This window comes from Abramis brama, assembly GCF_963993115.1.
Source record: "Abramis brama genome assembly, chromosome: 11".
Classification (NCBI taxonomy): Eukaryota; Metazoa; Chordata; class Actinopteri; order Cypriniformes; family Leuciscidae; genus Abramis; species Abramis brama.
Window position 1 is genome coordinate 33,022,261 of NC_139973.1, and position 14,909 is coordinate 33,037,169.

General features: G+C 37.4%; 2 protein-coding genes across 5 annotated transcripts in view; both read left to right on the top strand.

Annotated features, from left to right (window-relative positions):
* marchf7 (membrane-associated ring finger (C3HC4) 7) overlaps positions 1–1,579 on the top strand; it is a 30,573-nt gene extending 28,994 nt beyond the window's left edge. For all 4 annotated transcript variants that reach the window (XM_084129328.1, XM_084129327.1, XM_084129325.1 and 1 more), the window contains 3 exons: positions 58–159; positions 314–362; positions 750–1,579. In XM_084129328.1, the coding sequence (XP_083985454.1) occupies positions 58–159; positions 314–362; positions 750–853 (255 nt within the window). In that variant the 3' untranslated portion in view covers positions 854–1,579. The remainder of the gene's footprint in view (positions 1–57; positions 160–313; positions 363–749) is intronic.
* A 503-nt stretch (positions 1,580–2,082) lies between these two features.
* fam171b (family with sequence similarity 171 member B) lies at positions 2,083–14,261 on the top strand. Its single transcript, XM_084129329.1, has 8 exons — positions 2,083–2,403; positions 3,958–4,191; positions 6,777–6,869; positions 7,080–7,235; positions 10,849–11,019; positions 11,196–11,309; positions 11,498–11,621; positions 11,786–14,261. Exons 1-8 carry the CDS (start codon positions 2,217–2,219, stop codon positions 13,017–13,019), a joined length of 2,313 nt encoding a protein of 770 aa, XP_083985455.1. The 5' UTR covers positions 2,083–2,216; the 3' UTR covers positions 13,020–14,261.
* The last annotated feature ends 648 nt before the right edge of the window (positions 14,262–14,909 follow it).

Consider the following 14,909-nt stretch of genomic DNA (forward strand, 5'->3'; position numbering starts at 1 on the left):
CATCTATCTGTTATATGATTCATATTTTTAATTTAGTTTGTGTGTTGGATTCTTCAGTCAGAGTATGAGTTCATCAGCTGTGGGCTGTACCTGGTGGTGCTCCTGCACCTGTGTGAGCAGAGGTTCTCCGATGTCCTGGGTGCAGTCAATGATGCTGGGGTAAGCCTTCCACGTCTTTCCTGTATTTTGTTCATTGTATCTGTTAGTGAAAGTACAGTTCTTTGGCTCCTGTGATGCGTCACACAATATGATAGTGTTCATTGCAAGCTAATGTGATTTTGAAAACCAAAACGTTCTCCCCCCTCTCGCTCAGTTTTTCAACTTGGCGAGAACTCTACATGAACACATGGACAATCTTGAAAGTACGTTGTGATTTTTCTATTTATTTTGGTCCTGCATCATAAAACATCTAAATCTTGTTAGTTAATTTATATAAAACTTGATATCACCTTCTTTTAAATGCATAGGTAAGTATAGATTATAAAACCCAGTGTTGGTTCTGGTATTAAAATGTGCAAAATTATTTCACATAGATGTAGTTAAGATTTGTTTGCATGGCATTTGTTTATTTATTCCACTAACATAGTCATATTTGGCTATTGAATGCACAGAGGGAATCACCAATGCCTCTGTTTAAAATGCTTGCTTGCGTTTAATTCTGCCTAAAAAGATGGCATCTGTCCCTGATTTTTCCCTCCATCCAATTCAGGTTTTTAATGTTTCTGCTTATTTCTTATATTTGGACTCAGGTTCATATGCAGAATCTGATGAAGATGAGGTGGAGGACAGTAGACCGTCCATCGACTTCTGTGACTTGGAGGATGATGAGGAGGAGGAGGAGGAGGAGGTTTAATCAGTTGGCAGGGAGGAAGGAGGCGTGGCTTAGCAATTTGCCTCTCAGTCTCCTCCCACTTGCTGTTTTCGACCTGTGTCCTCCTGTTTAAAGTGATTTTAGCCAACATCTGATTGGCAGCGTAACCACTGTCCCTAGCCTATCACAAGGCTTTCATAATATGCAGTTAATTCAAGTTTATGGGAGCTGTTTGGATCCTGTTATGATTATTTTTTTCTTTTTCTTTTTTTCTTTTTTTTTTTCTTTTCAGTTTTGCATCAGATTGGTGAGCGCACTAAAGCTTTCAGTTAAAAAAAAAAAGAATGTCCGGTGAACTGTTGACCACCATGAGTGCTTTAAAAAACTATGCTTAGAAGCTGGTTTGGGGAAAGGGAGGATCTTGGCAGATTCATGCTCTTAAACTGGTGGAGTTGAGGAACGTTCATCCGCTCATTTATACAGTAGGGCTGCTTGAAAAGGATATGATGTTTGGTTTCAATATCTTGATGATTTTAAAAAATAAATAAGACCCTTCATTTCCTTTGTTTGTTTTTATGTTATTAATACATGTTGTTCTTTTTTTGGAGAATGGGTGAGTGACAAAATGTGGTCACTTTTCTTTCAAGAGTTTCTCTTTACAAAGGACCTTTTCCACAGTCTGTTTGTATGTTGTACATTCAAATTATGTAATTTGCTTGAATTGTTACAATAAAATGGAGGTATTGATACCTCACAAAAAAAACACAACTGCTCTCTCTTTCAGACGTCTTATTGCTAATGAACAATGATTCTGTTAACTGTATGATATTATGAAATTTATTTCATGGCTGCATGGTACCATACAGCACAGGTTTGTCTTTTAGTGGGATTGTCTTTTATTTTGGGGCCCTAAGTAATTAACTTCCATTTGTGGTGTTTTATAGTTTTGATGACTTTAATGTTGTTGAAAAAACGTGGAAAGTTGTATAAAGACAAACATACACAAATATAGTATACATTATAAACATAGCATTTTATATATATGTAATATTTATACATAACTATACTATACAAAAACAGGTTAACATGTATTTTACTATGTATTAAAATATTAATAACGTTATACAAATCAAATTAAATATATCTTTGAAACCTCTTTACCTACGCATAAAAAATAAAAAAAAACGTTGCGTAAGCTTTAACAAAGACCAAAAAAACACTGAGCCAGCAGATGGCATCGCGTGAGCTATGACGCAACACGCGCACCTCACTTGCGCACCCTCAGATATTCATCGGTCCACCCGAGAAGCATGATGTGACTGTGACACACACATCCACCCGAGGACAGAAAAACAACAACATTCTCCTTCTCCGTGTCATTGAGTGCAGTTATGTCTGAGACGCCATGCCAGATCTTTCGGGGTGTCTGCTCCTCGCCGCGCTGCTGATTTTCTGCGAGGATGGGTACTTTAGGAGAGCGGAGGGTGGAGTGCTCTCCCACGGCCTCGCCTCGCTGTCGGAGGAGGACAATGCCAGCGACACACACACGTCCCCGCTCGAGGGACAGGGGAACGCGACGGTGCCGCCATCAGGTAACGGTCACGGCATCAGCTGGTTTCATCTTCAGCATCATCTCCATCCACAGCATCAGCTGCGCCATCAGCTCCGCATGCGGTGTGTGCTTGCTAAGAATAGGGATGTTTCATCACAACAAAGGACATGGGTGCGCTGTTGACCGATGTGCTTGGTGTCTCATAACATTGGCCTATCACATGGATTACCTAGTATTTGTAAGCCTCTTCATCAGGGCCACTCGAAGTAAAACCACCTATTTCAGGCATTTTATATATAGGACAGCCATTTCCACATTTTTAAGAGCTGAATAGCTGATATGGTTGAGCTACATTGCACTGCTTATCTTGAATATACTGTTGGGTTTAAGATTTAAGACGAGATTATTACAGTGCCCGAATCACCCAATACCTTTCTGTTTGAGATAGTAGGCATATAATAAAATACATTAGGTGTTTACTGTCAGGGGTTTTCAAACTTTTTGATGGCAAGACCCTCAAGTTGTGAAGGAGCCTACAATGTCAGCTATATATTTTAAGGTTAATTTAATATGTGATATAAATCGTTAATGTTATAATATTATTATTAATACTAAATAATTTAGGGATACAAGATATCGACCACCATATCGGTATTGGACAATATATGTTAATTTCTGGTTGTATCGTTATATAAAAACCGATATATTTAAGCCGATAAATAATGGATTATTTCCTTCAGCTGAGACACTTTCCTTAAAAATGTCTGCAGACTCCAGTTTTGAAAGCCCCTGCCATGTCTTACCTATTCGCATATGGGTCTACAGAGAATAGGCTACACCATATTGTATCCCGTTATTGTTACCTTGTGCTACAGTAGCCTACTTCATTTCCTGTTCGATTTTTTGTTCAGTACCAGATCATGGTTGTAACTTTATGCTGATTTGTAACAGTGTAAAATCCATCATAAATCAAAAATGTATTTATCATTATTAAATATCAGGGACCGAAGTTAAGACTTGTGTGGTCCAAAGGTTTTTCCTATAAAATTCTGTGTTAGTATTTATGCTACATTGCCTTATTTGACTAACATTTATATACCAGCTGTTATAGTTGGTATGGATTGAACAGTTTGGTTCTGCCATTATTTCATCCTGGTCATATTTTTGTGTTTTGGGCATCTAAAACAGGCTCTTAGACCGTGAGCTTCACTTTTTTTTTTTTTTTTAGTATAGAGACATTTCAAGAGGTTCTTCAAGGTTTTAAAGTCTCGGCTTTTGATGTGCTCATCCGGCATTTGGCACTTTGATCTATTTTTAGCCGTGGGTCCAGTGGTCATTACTATTTCAATGCTAAGAGGCTGTCACCAACCAGTTTTATAGTTTTTGGCTGAACTGGTTTTTAATGCGTTGAGCAGTTATCCGAATGAACTTATGAACATTGGCGTATATGGTTAACCTTAAACTCCTTTAAATCTTATCTTTGACTCATATTACAGGGGATTGACTCTAAATTTACCATTCAAGCGATGCCATATACATTTTTTATTCATTCCTCCCAGTTTCCCACTGAACGTGACCTTATCTCTGTCTCTAGAGTCGCTCCTGACACTAAAGATTTGGGTTAAAGATGCATCTAGCCAGAGGTTCCTGAAAGGAGCTGTGGTGGCTGTGTTCTTGAATGGATCCCAGATTCACTCCAGCCAGACTTTGGAGAATGGAGAGGTCACGGTCACTGTCCCATACAGCCTTGGCCTGACCCTCACTCTGGTGGCCAGCATGGAGGGTTATGTGCTCACCCAGCTGCCTTGGAAAACCACCAAGATGCCCAGTAAGTTCATAGCCTCTAAGATGCAGTGTTATTTACTAAATTAATAGTTTATTGTGTATTTTATATGATTTGATGTCATCAGATTATTATTAATTTTTTTAGGTATATACAGTATTAATTTTTTTTTTTTTTTTTTTGCACAAATTAAAAGAAAATACAACACCAAGGACATACTGATGCATATACAGTGCCGGAGAAGGCAAAAAGCCAGTATGGCTTATCTAAAGCCTCCACCAAAGGAAGATAAAAAAATAACCAAAGAATGCAAACACAATATAATACAACTCATGCAAACATTAATAAAGAGAAAAAAAAAATATGTCATGATAATACTGGTGATAAAACAACAAGCATTTCTCAGTAAAATGAAAATACAATGAAAAATATAGAATCAACCAAATGCACAAACTAGTTCATCAGCAGACCTCTTAAAACTCTTTTAAAGCTCTCTATTGAGGTGCATTGTCTCGCCACATGAGAAAATCTATTCCATAACTGTGTACCTTTAAATCTTATTGAAAATTGGCCTCTACATGTGGTAAAGTTTGGAGGATGGAGATCCATTACCTGCCTGGTATTATGGGCATGAACAGCTGAGTTAGCTTTAAAGTATAACATGAACTGACCAGGAATCTTTCCTTCCGATGAAAATAATTTGTACATGAAAACACATATTTGGAAGGTGTTAATGTCAAAAATTGAAAAAATCTTCAGTTTCTTAAATAACATAGCTGAAGATGTGTGGGAACCTGAACGAGCCGCTATCCTGACAAACCGTTTCTGGAGAATTGAAATTTTATGTAGCTTTGTAGGAAATGTGCTCCCCCACACCATGTTAGAATACGACAAATACGGATAAATTAAACTGTAATATAGGGTACGGAGACATTTTGGAGTAACAAGATGGCTAATCCTCCTTATTATACCAATTGACTTGTTAATTTTGCCACAAACATAGTCTATGTGTCCTCTCCAACTCAAACCTTCATCAATGATAACTCCTAAAAATGTTGTTGTTGTTAACTGAAGCATCTCAGCAGGCCCAATTCTAATTTGCGCTAGTTCTTTGTTGTATGTTTTTTTGCCACTGAAAATAACAAAATTACATTTCTTAATATTTAAAGATAATTTATTTAACGTGAACCAAGCAGTGTAAGCAACTAAGCCAACATTTGCATTGCTCATTAACGTACTAAAATGTGAATGTGAAAGAACAAGGGTTGTATCATCCGCAAACATGATGGGGGAAAGCACATCCGAAACACTAAACATATCATTTATATAAATGAGGAACAACAGTGGTCCAAGAATAGACCCCTGTGGGACCCCACATTTTAGTTTAGCTTTATTGGAAAAATAACCCTTAAAAGAAACAAACTGTGCTCTATTTGAAACATAACTTGATAACCATTTATAGGTGATATCTTGGAAACCATATTTGTATAATTTAGCAAGGAGGATATTGTGATTTATTGTATCAAATGCTTTTGAAAAATCCAAAAATATACTGCAGGTAAACTCATTATTTTCAAGTGCAGAAATAACCTTATCAATAAGATGAAGTAGAGCCATATAAGTTGAATGATTTTTTCGAAAGCCATACTGGTGGTTATAAAGAATCATATAGGAATCTAAATGAGAAATTATCCTTTTATGTATGATTTTTTCTAATATTTTAGAGAAACATGGCAAAATAGAAATGGGTCTATAATTAGTAAAACAACAAGGATCACCAGCTTTAAACAAGGGAAGGACTTTGGCAACTTTGAAATCATCTGGCACAACTCCTGTTTCTAGAGACAAAGACATAATATGAGAAAGTGGTTGTAGAATGGATCGCTTCACCTGTTTAACAAGGTATGCTGAAATATTGTCATGGCCCGCTGCGGTTGGTTTTAACTGATCAATGATGTCACTTACTTCATAGCCATCAATAGGTTTGAATGAAGACATAACAGGAAATGTCCGATGGATAAAATCCAAAGGATTTCCATCACTATCTGAAATTAACTTGGCTAATTTCGGACCTATACTGACAAAAAATGTATTAAAATGTTCAGCTATTTCCTTTGGATTACTTAAATAGTCGTCACCATTCTGAAAAACAGAGGGTAAATCATTGGTAACCTTTTCTTTTTGAAGCAATTGATTCACTACTTTCCATGTAGATTTAACATTATTTGAACACTTAAGAAATGCATTACTAAAATACTTTTTTTTCGCAGACCTAATTGAGCTTGTATATTTATTTCTTGCTGATTTATAAACAGCATAAATAAGTGGAGTACGATTTGAAACATACTTTTTGTACAATTTATTATTTTCTTTAACAGTGGGATAATTAAGAGATATATGTTTGAATTATATATGATTCATCTTAATCCATGAATATTTTTGCAAGATATGCTCAATAAAAACCTCAGACAGCAAGAAAGTAGTGAATCAATGTGTCTTGTTGTATAACATCCGAAGCCCTAAAGAAATGACATTCAAACATATGGAGAAATTCAACTAGTGTCATTTAAATGTGAAAAACCTGGCTACTAAAATGAGGTCTGAGTGTTCGGTTTTTTGTTTTTTCCTAGTTTTTTCTGTTATTACGATGTCTCTGCGCCCTCAAACACAAGGGAACATCTGGCTCTTTGATGATACTGTGTTGATAACTCGAAAAACATCTGGTATGTCATTTAAACCATTTCTTATTCTATTTTTTGATCCTACTATCCATTTAACTATTTTGAAATTGAGACCTGTAAAAAAATGTATAATCCATAATTTAATTTAGTACCTCCATATATTTACTGCATAGACCAACTACTATCAATGCAGTGATACTGTGACACTAAATTTCCACTGTTATATTATTTATTTATCTTGACGTATTGCAGATCTGTCATTTCAACCGAGTGTCCAGTTTCCCAAAAGTCTCCTCAAACTGTCTGAGAACACTACCATCTCCATGTTGTCAGCCTATTTGACAGCTCCAGCCCTGCATACAGAAAAAGACTCGAATTTCTTTACTCTAAACATCAACGGAAAAGGAGGTAAGATGAACTTTGAAAAAAAAAGGATAAAATACCTATTGCATCTGGCATAATAATTTAAAGGCACACTATGCAAGATTTGTACCTTAATATAACAGCTTCGAAATAATTTTGATGGTAAACAAACTCGTAATAGGGCGAATCATCCCTATAGCAAACCAGCAATGCAGGTTTGAGAGGTGGCGCCCCGCCAAATCTCGCGAGAATCACGACTTGCTTTACGGCACGACGTCACTTACATCAACAACATATGAAGCAGCCTCTATGGAAGACACTAGCACGCATTTCAGACGTGAATCATGGCAGAGTCGACGAAGAAAATGAAGAAAGCCCGGTCGGAAGAGTGCAGAGACGGTCTTCGTGAGTGGTATTTACGACAGTAACGTTAAATACAAGTACTCCACAGCGACTCTAGGGGTCGCTGTTTGAGAAAAACGGAAACTGCATAGTGTTCCTTTAACCAGTTGCCTTGTCACATCTCTTGAGTGAATGCTGATCCTGTATGTTTCATTGAGGTGTTAAGGATCAATAAGTGAGTGGAGTATATTGTAGGGCAGTTTTAGTCAATGAATTCTACAAGCTCCATTATTGTTTAGACTCAATACTGTATTGATTAGTTAATGTTATTGATCACAACATATTATTGATTAGGCAATATCAGGCCGGTTGGTTACCCAGATCAAATATGATGGCTTATACTACAGGGCCGTTGAATGCTTGAATCTGATTGGTTGACGAACGTTCTAAGGTGTGCATTATTTTCAGGGAAACGCACAGCTAAAGTAGTTCCAGGCAGGTCTTGACCGCATTACAGTTCCATATCACTTCGCGTAGTTAACTGTAATAACGGAAAATAGGATACAATTCATAACAAGAAAAAGCATTTAGCCCCATGCGCTTGATCTGCAATTTTCAATGTCTAGCTTCACAATCAATAGAAACATGCAGTTTAATTTTAATAAATAAAGTATATAGAAATCTATAATCAATCTATAGAGATCTATAATCAATAGAAAATTAAACTGAATATAGGCTAAATAAATGGATAGTCCTGCAGCACGGATTTGTATTGCAGATAATATAACAAATAAATAATTATTGATAGGCCTACTTGTTAAAAGCGCTTTGTGTTTCATTTATTTGGCTATAGTCTACGGTCATCTGTCAATAATGAAGAAAAAAAAAAGAATGAACGAATTAATTAAAACGAATTGAATTAATAAATAAATAATAATATTGACGCACATGCTTTTCTGTCTCATTATTGCAACATCTCTCTCTAATAACTGCATTAATAACTGCATAATGAATGTAATTTGATACTTATGACTGATCATGCCCAAACGCGTGTTCAGCACGTTCAGTCTGTGTTCAAAGTCGGTGTTTAAAATCTGCTGCAGTCGATGAAAACAGTCAGAGAATGTGTCAGCTAGTCGTGTGTCGTGGGTAGTCTGCTATCAGTGGCTCAAACCTCCGTTACTAACTCTAAAATTACGTTTTGGAATTAGCAACAGAGGCATGGGATTAGATGCGTAAGAAATTAGTCCTACATACAAGAGCATTTTAATGACAAATACTTTACAAACGTCTTGAAATACATAATCTGAACAATGTTTCGAGGTGTGGTAACTGTAGTATAAGCGGAATAATTGACTTCAGGCCGTTGAATTATTAGAAAAATAATGCACACCTGAGGTGTAACGGCCACTCCGCTTCGCGTCGTGACTGCATTACCACCTCGGGTGTGCATCATAATAATTCAACGGCCTGTCGTCAATTATTCCTTACACATATTACACGTATTATTGATTTTCTAGTAGTCCAGTGTTTCTCAAGTCCAGTCCTCAGAACGTAACTACCAGAATGTTTTTAAATTTCTCTCCCTATTAAACATTTAGAAGATGGTGAATTGAATCAGGTATTTTAAAGGTAGGGAAGGCAATTCTCTCTCTTCACATCCTGATATAAATCAATAATAGAAGTGGTCTAAATATAAAAAAAAATACATATATCTTCTGTGGAAGTCTCTGGAACAAAAAATTGTCATCCAATCATTGCATTCAGTCCGAATGCAGTGAAACAACATCCTACCTGTCTGTCAGTGTATGCACTGTATTTCCATACCTGACGTGATGACGTCAACACATCAGCGCATTCCATAACGGCTGTGCAATATTGTGGACAATTATTAATCAAACACCGCAAACGAACAGCAGCTGCCTTTTACAGTTCCTCCTGAACCAAAACAACAAGCTTCTGCTGTGTTCACGCCATGTTATAATAATAATTTGGAGATGGCAACCTGTGACGTTCTACCCAGAGCTTTGCGATTTACGCGTTTCTGTGTCAACACTATCAACGGCGAAATGAATCTGCAGTAGTCAGGTGGTACAAGTAAGAGCTGTTGTTTACATTCATTGTTATGGTCATTTTATATGCTTTGAGACACAAGGTAATTTAATGTCGCCTCTTATAATGCTTTGCTGAATCTGCTCTGGCTGTACACATTCATGTGTTTTGGAGGAGGCTTTGGGGAGTGCTCTGAAGGAAGGGTGGGATCTAATGCTTTCAAAGCTAGCTTACTATTGCTAGCCGCTCCAAAATTCAACCCTACCTTTTAAGTAGTGAGACATCTAAAACATTCTGGTAGGTGGGTCTGAAGAGGCTCAATAACTTTTCTTTCATAATGGCTAATAATTGTTTCTTATTCACTGGCTGCAAGAGGCATCAGCCATGATGCATCAGACTCTCAAGCTAACTACATCATTTATGTGGAAAATGTTATGTACAATCTGTACAAGAACATTGGATCTATGAGATTAGAATGTCTATGAAGTGGCAAAGCTTTGGGAAAAACATGAAAAACCCTTGGACCTGAGGAACAGAGTTGAGAAACATTGCTCTAGACCACTATTTTTTACGGAGATTGCGATTGTTTGGAGTGAGCAGTAATATCATGTTAATTTTTTATAAAGCAACGATTGAGTCTGTTTTAAGGTATGGAATTATTGTTTGGTTCGGAAGTTTAACAGTAAAATTAAGAGCCCAAATAAATAACGTGTTGAGAGTGGCAGGAAAAATCATGGGGACACAGACAATTAGCTCTTTACAGGATATTTTTGAGCTTTGCACCATCCAGCAGGCCAACAAGATTTTATTAGACTCTTCGCATGTGTTGTATCCTGAGTATACGCTGATGAACTCTGGTGATACAGGGTTACATTATGCAAGTGTAACCGATATAAATATTAATTTTTACCGTTGTCTATTAAATTAATTAATGAGCAACTGCAGGAGGATAAATAATGGTAATAGAGGGTACAAGAGGCAGGAACTGAGGGATGTGTTGTGTTATGATACATGATATATGTACTGTTTTTATGATGTAGGATTTTGGGATTGAAATGTGTTTTACTTATATTTTCATTTTATATGTTGTATGTTATATGTGTTATGTCTTGATGTGGCAGCAGTTTCCCTAATCTAAAACAAATTTCTCCTAAGGGAGACAATAAATGCTACCTTGACCTTGACCTTGACCACACACCCTTAAAACAATTTATTTTCTGCAGATTCTAAAATTAATCCGTTATCTTTGTATTACCAATTACAGGTTATAGGAATGTCAAGTTAAGCCCCTTGGCTATGATCAGTGCCCAGTTAGTGTCTAATGGAAAGGAGGTTGATGTCAAAGGACCCATTCAGCTAACAGTACCACTTCCCTACCACACCCACCTACGACCCTCCGACTCACTTCCTGCGTGGACCTTTGACATGACAATAGGTGAATGAAAAACTGCAATCATGCTAATTTAAAACATGTTTCAGATCTTTCATTGTTTTCTTTAAGTGGGGACTATTACCTATCAGCATTTTGTCCTTAAGCAAAACATATAATGGTCACAAGGGTTGAGGGGAAGGATTGTGTCCAAAAGCACTAAATGATATATGTTCTCACAGGTACCTGGGTAAATAAAGGTATAGGCACTGTTCAGATGAAGAAAAACGGCCTAGTCTGGATTTATGTAGCACCTCAACTTGGTAACTGGATTGCTGCACCACCACCATCATCAGGTAAGTATCAGTCATACTTAAGATTTTGAATTAAAATAATTATTGTCAAGTATCACTCATCAGCCCATATTGTTGCTATTTATGAATGAAGTTGCATTTCAGTTTCATACCTTTAACACTAAAATCAAAATCGTCCAGACTTCTGTTAATATGCAGCCCTTTAAACAGATTATGTTGTTTAAATCTAGGTTTTATGGGGCTTGCAAGCTCAATGGATTTCATTTCCTACCACACATACCTTCTTTTGGGTATCTTGGGAGGAACTCTTGTGATAGTCATCGGATTTTTATCTGTGATTGTATTTCACTGCAGGTAAGAGTTTATTAACTCATGCAAATATCATTGTATCACTTTCTTATAAATACAACAGTGCAGGACTTATTTCATCTTAACCTGTTCATTTCAGTGAACTAAAGGCATTTTTCAACTCATTATTATTAAAGGGCAACTATCAAAATATGTGTCTCATTTTACAGAGATTTAAACAATGAGGTCGGAAGAAAGCGATGGAATTCCACCAGGCTCACTGTATTGAAGAAAGACCAGACCACTTCCACCAGCTCTGATGAGGTTCAAGAACTTTTCTTTCACAATGGGGACCGGTCTTATTCACTGGCTGCAAGAGGCATCGGCCATGATGCATCAGACTCTCCACGACACCAAGCCAACTACAACATTTATGTGGAAAACGTTGGAAGGCCGGTGGGCAATCTGTATGAGAACATTGGAGCTGTGGGATTAGAAAGCCTCAGAGCCCCAATGTCTAATCTCTACATCAATAGTGATGAAGTGGCCAAGCTTCGGGAAAAATTGGAACAGAATGGCTCACACCAGGGTGGTGCAGAGAATTTAGTTTTCAAAGACAAGCTGTTCCACATCTACAACCAGCCTCTGGCTATTGTACAGGCCCCAGAGCTGTTTAATTCCCAGGGACAAGCTGACCCTTCTGGAAGCAGATCTGCCACTTTCCCGCGGAATGGTATGGAACATGGAGCTCAGACAGAGCGGAACTTGAAAGACAGTTTCACTCAGACGTTGCCTAAAGTTCCCCAGCAAGACGGCGATGAGCAGCAGGCTCTGGAAGGAGTGCAGGGCGCTGCCGCTAACCCCGGGCTGTGGGGCCGCTACAATCATCTCCTGGAATCCGTATCTGTCCCAGGAACTTTGAACGAAGCAGCTAGAATGGGGCCTTTTCGGGGGGAACTCCAGGGTATATCAGAGCAAACCTTGCTTGAGCTCACCAAGGGAAAGCCGTCCATTCACCCGCCCCGGGCTTGGTTTGTGTCTCTTGATGGTAAACCAGCAGCCCAGGTTCGTCACTCTGTGATCGAGCTTCAGGGCAGACATCGTCCAGGCAGCAGCAATGACACAAGCTTGGACTCTGGAGTGGACATGAACGAGCTGCTGCAGCAGCCTCTGCGGAAAAGCGAGGAACCCTCGAGCGCTAGCTTGGCTAAAATAAGTGGAAATCAAGAGCAGGACTTGAGCAGCAGTGAAATTGGGAGTCCTGAGGACACGTCCCTGAGGAACACCCTGGAAGGCAGTAGTGCAGCCATTCCCAACATCCCGGAGGACAGGGATGCAGGGGACACTTCCAGTGAGTCCAAATCTACCCCTCCACCACGGAGACTGCGGAAGGTTCGAGACAAGAAGCCTGACAAGAAAACATCTCGACATGTGAGGGAGGAGAGACCGCACACGAAACGCTAACTGAATAACCTGTGTGTGTAGCTGTAGATTTTTGGTGTCTGAAAATGGTTTTGATCAAACTGCCTTATAATATTAACATCAGGAAGAATGAACAAAACAAAAATGCCTGTCTTACCTGCCGTAGCTCAAAGTCGATTCCTGTGGCTATGCTGTATCCAGCATTTTGTCAGCAGTTCATTTGTACACAATTTCGCAACCACACTACAATGTTTTTACAAACATCTTTGAAAGAACATATTTGTTTACCTTCAAAAGTGCACTGTAAAAGTATGTACATATATCTATATATATCTAAGTATTTTTAAACATTAATGTTTAAATGCTTGTACCCACAATGCTCTTATAGTGAGTCTGCAAAACTGATTTAAATGCAATCAGTTTGGCTCTCTTGGCTTGCTTGGAATACATTTTTGTTCTTCAATTCAGTTCAATGTAATGCAAGGAACTGCCACACAGTGTCATAAACAATTATGAAATAAATTGTGGAAAAACTGAGCACTGTTATCATAAGCTATTAAGCTAAGCACTATATATTCTACAATTCAGAACATGCGCCAGTGTGTTGCTAAGAGTTGTTTTGAGGGAGCACGGGCCTTTAAGGTAATTTGCCGTTTTGACGCACTGTACTTATTGTATTCTTGCTAGTCACATTTGCATGCTGTCCATTGTGATGCTTTTACCATTCAATGTTTTAATGTGTAAGAATGTAGTACCCAAAAACATCGAAAAATATGTCTCGGGTTATGGCTTACCTTACCAAGTCCAATGCTGAAGCACAGCTGTACAGGTCATGAACCTAGCATATTAAGATGTTTCTTGTGCTAATGTGTTTTGTGTATGAAATATTTCTTCACAAATTGACAACATGATTATCAACTCATGTATTGAATGTGTTGGAGCTTTTGTAGCTTTATTATTTTAGACAATTAATTGTAACTGTTTGATTCTCACCAACAGTTGCAATAAGACACTAGTTTGTTGTTGTCAGGCAGCAAATTTGAACCGAGAAAGGAAACTTACATTTTAAATGTATGACCGAGGAGAGAAAATTGCATTGTGTCAGCTGGATGTTTTTAAAGTAATTTATGTATTGTAGCATTTATTATTTCAATAATTGTAATATGTTTTAACAATTTCTCAACACACTGGTTTAAATGGCTCAAGAGCCATTCCTGGATGCTTTTCAGTAAAACTTGTAATCTGCCTTTTTGTGCACATTTAATAAAGGTACTTGACCAAAAATACTTGCGAGTTTTATGTACCCAGAACTGATAAGAATAATGGGTTACACGTTATTTTAAGGTGTCATTGTCACAGTGTAATTATATATTTAAGTACTGTATAGTATTACATGTTCTTACTATAGGGTTTGGGTAGGAATAGGATTTGGTTGAGGGTTAGTAGTTGCATGTAATTTTGCATAATTTATTGTTATTACTATAGTAAGTACATGTAACCTATGTAACAAGGACACTGTAAAATAAAGTGTTACCGAATAAACCATTTTATTTTAGCTTTTTTAAACAATATAAATAAACATTCAAATAATAAATATGAGGCAATAATACAATTATTGTCTTTTATGTAAAATGTAAAAATGGCTCATTTCTCAAGTAAATATTTATCTGAAATCTTTGCCTGTTTTCAGCAGAGGTCGAGGATTGAAGGATTCTGTAATTCAGTGACTGTTCAACTAAACACAAGAAATCCAAACATACTTAATCAGAACATTCTTGATTTTATTAAACATGAAGTATAAGGCACTCATGTGGACTATAATATATTAAAAAGCCCATACTAATACTATAGCTATAAAATTAAAAACAGATACCTGAGCCTCCCTCTGGGTGCTTCTCTGTTTTTAGCCGTAGTTTAATAAAAGCTTTTTAA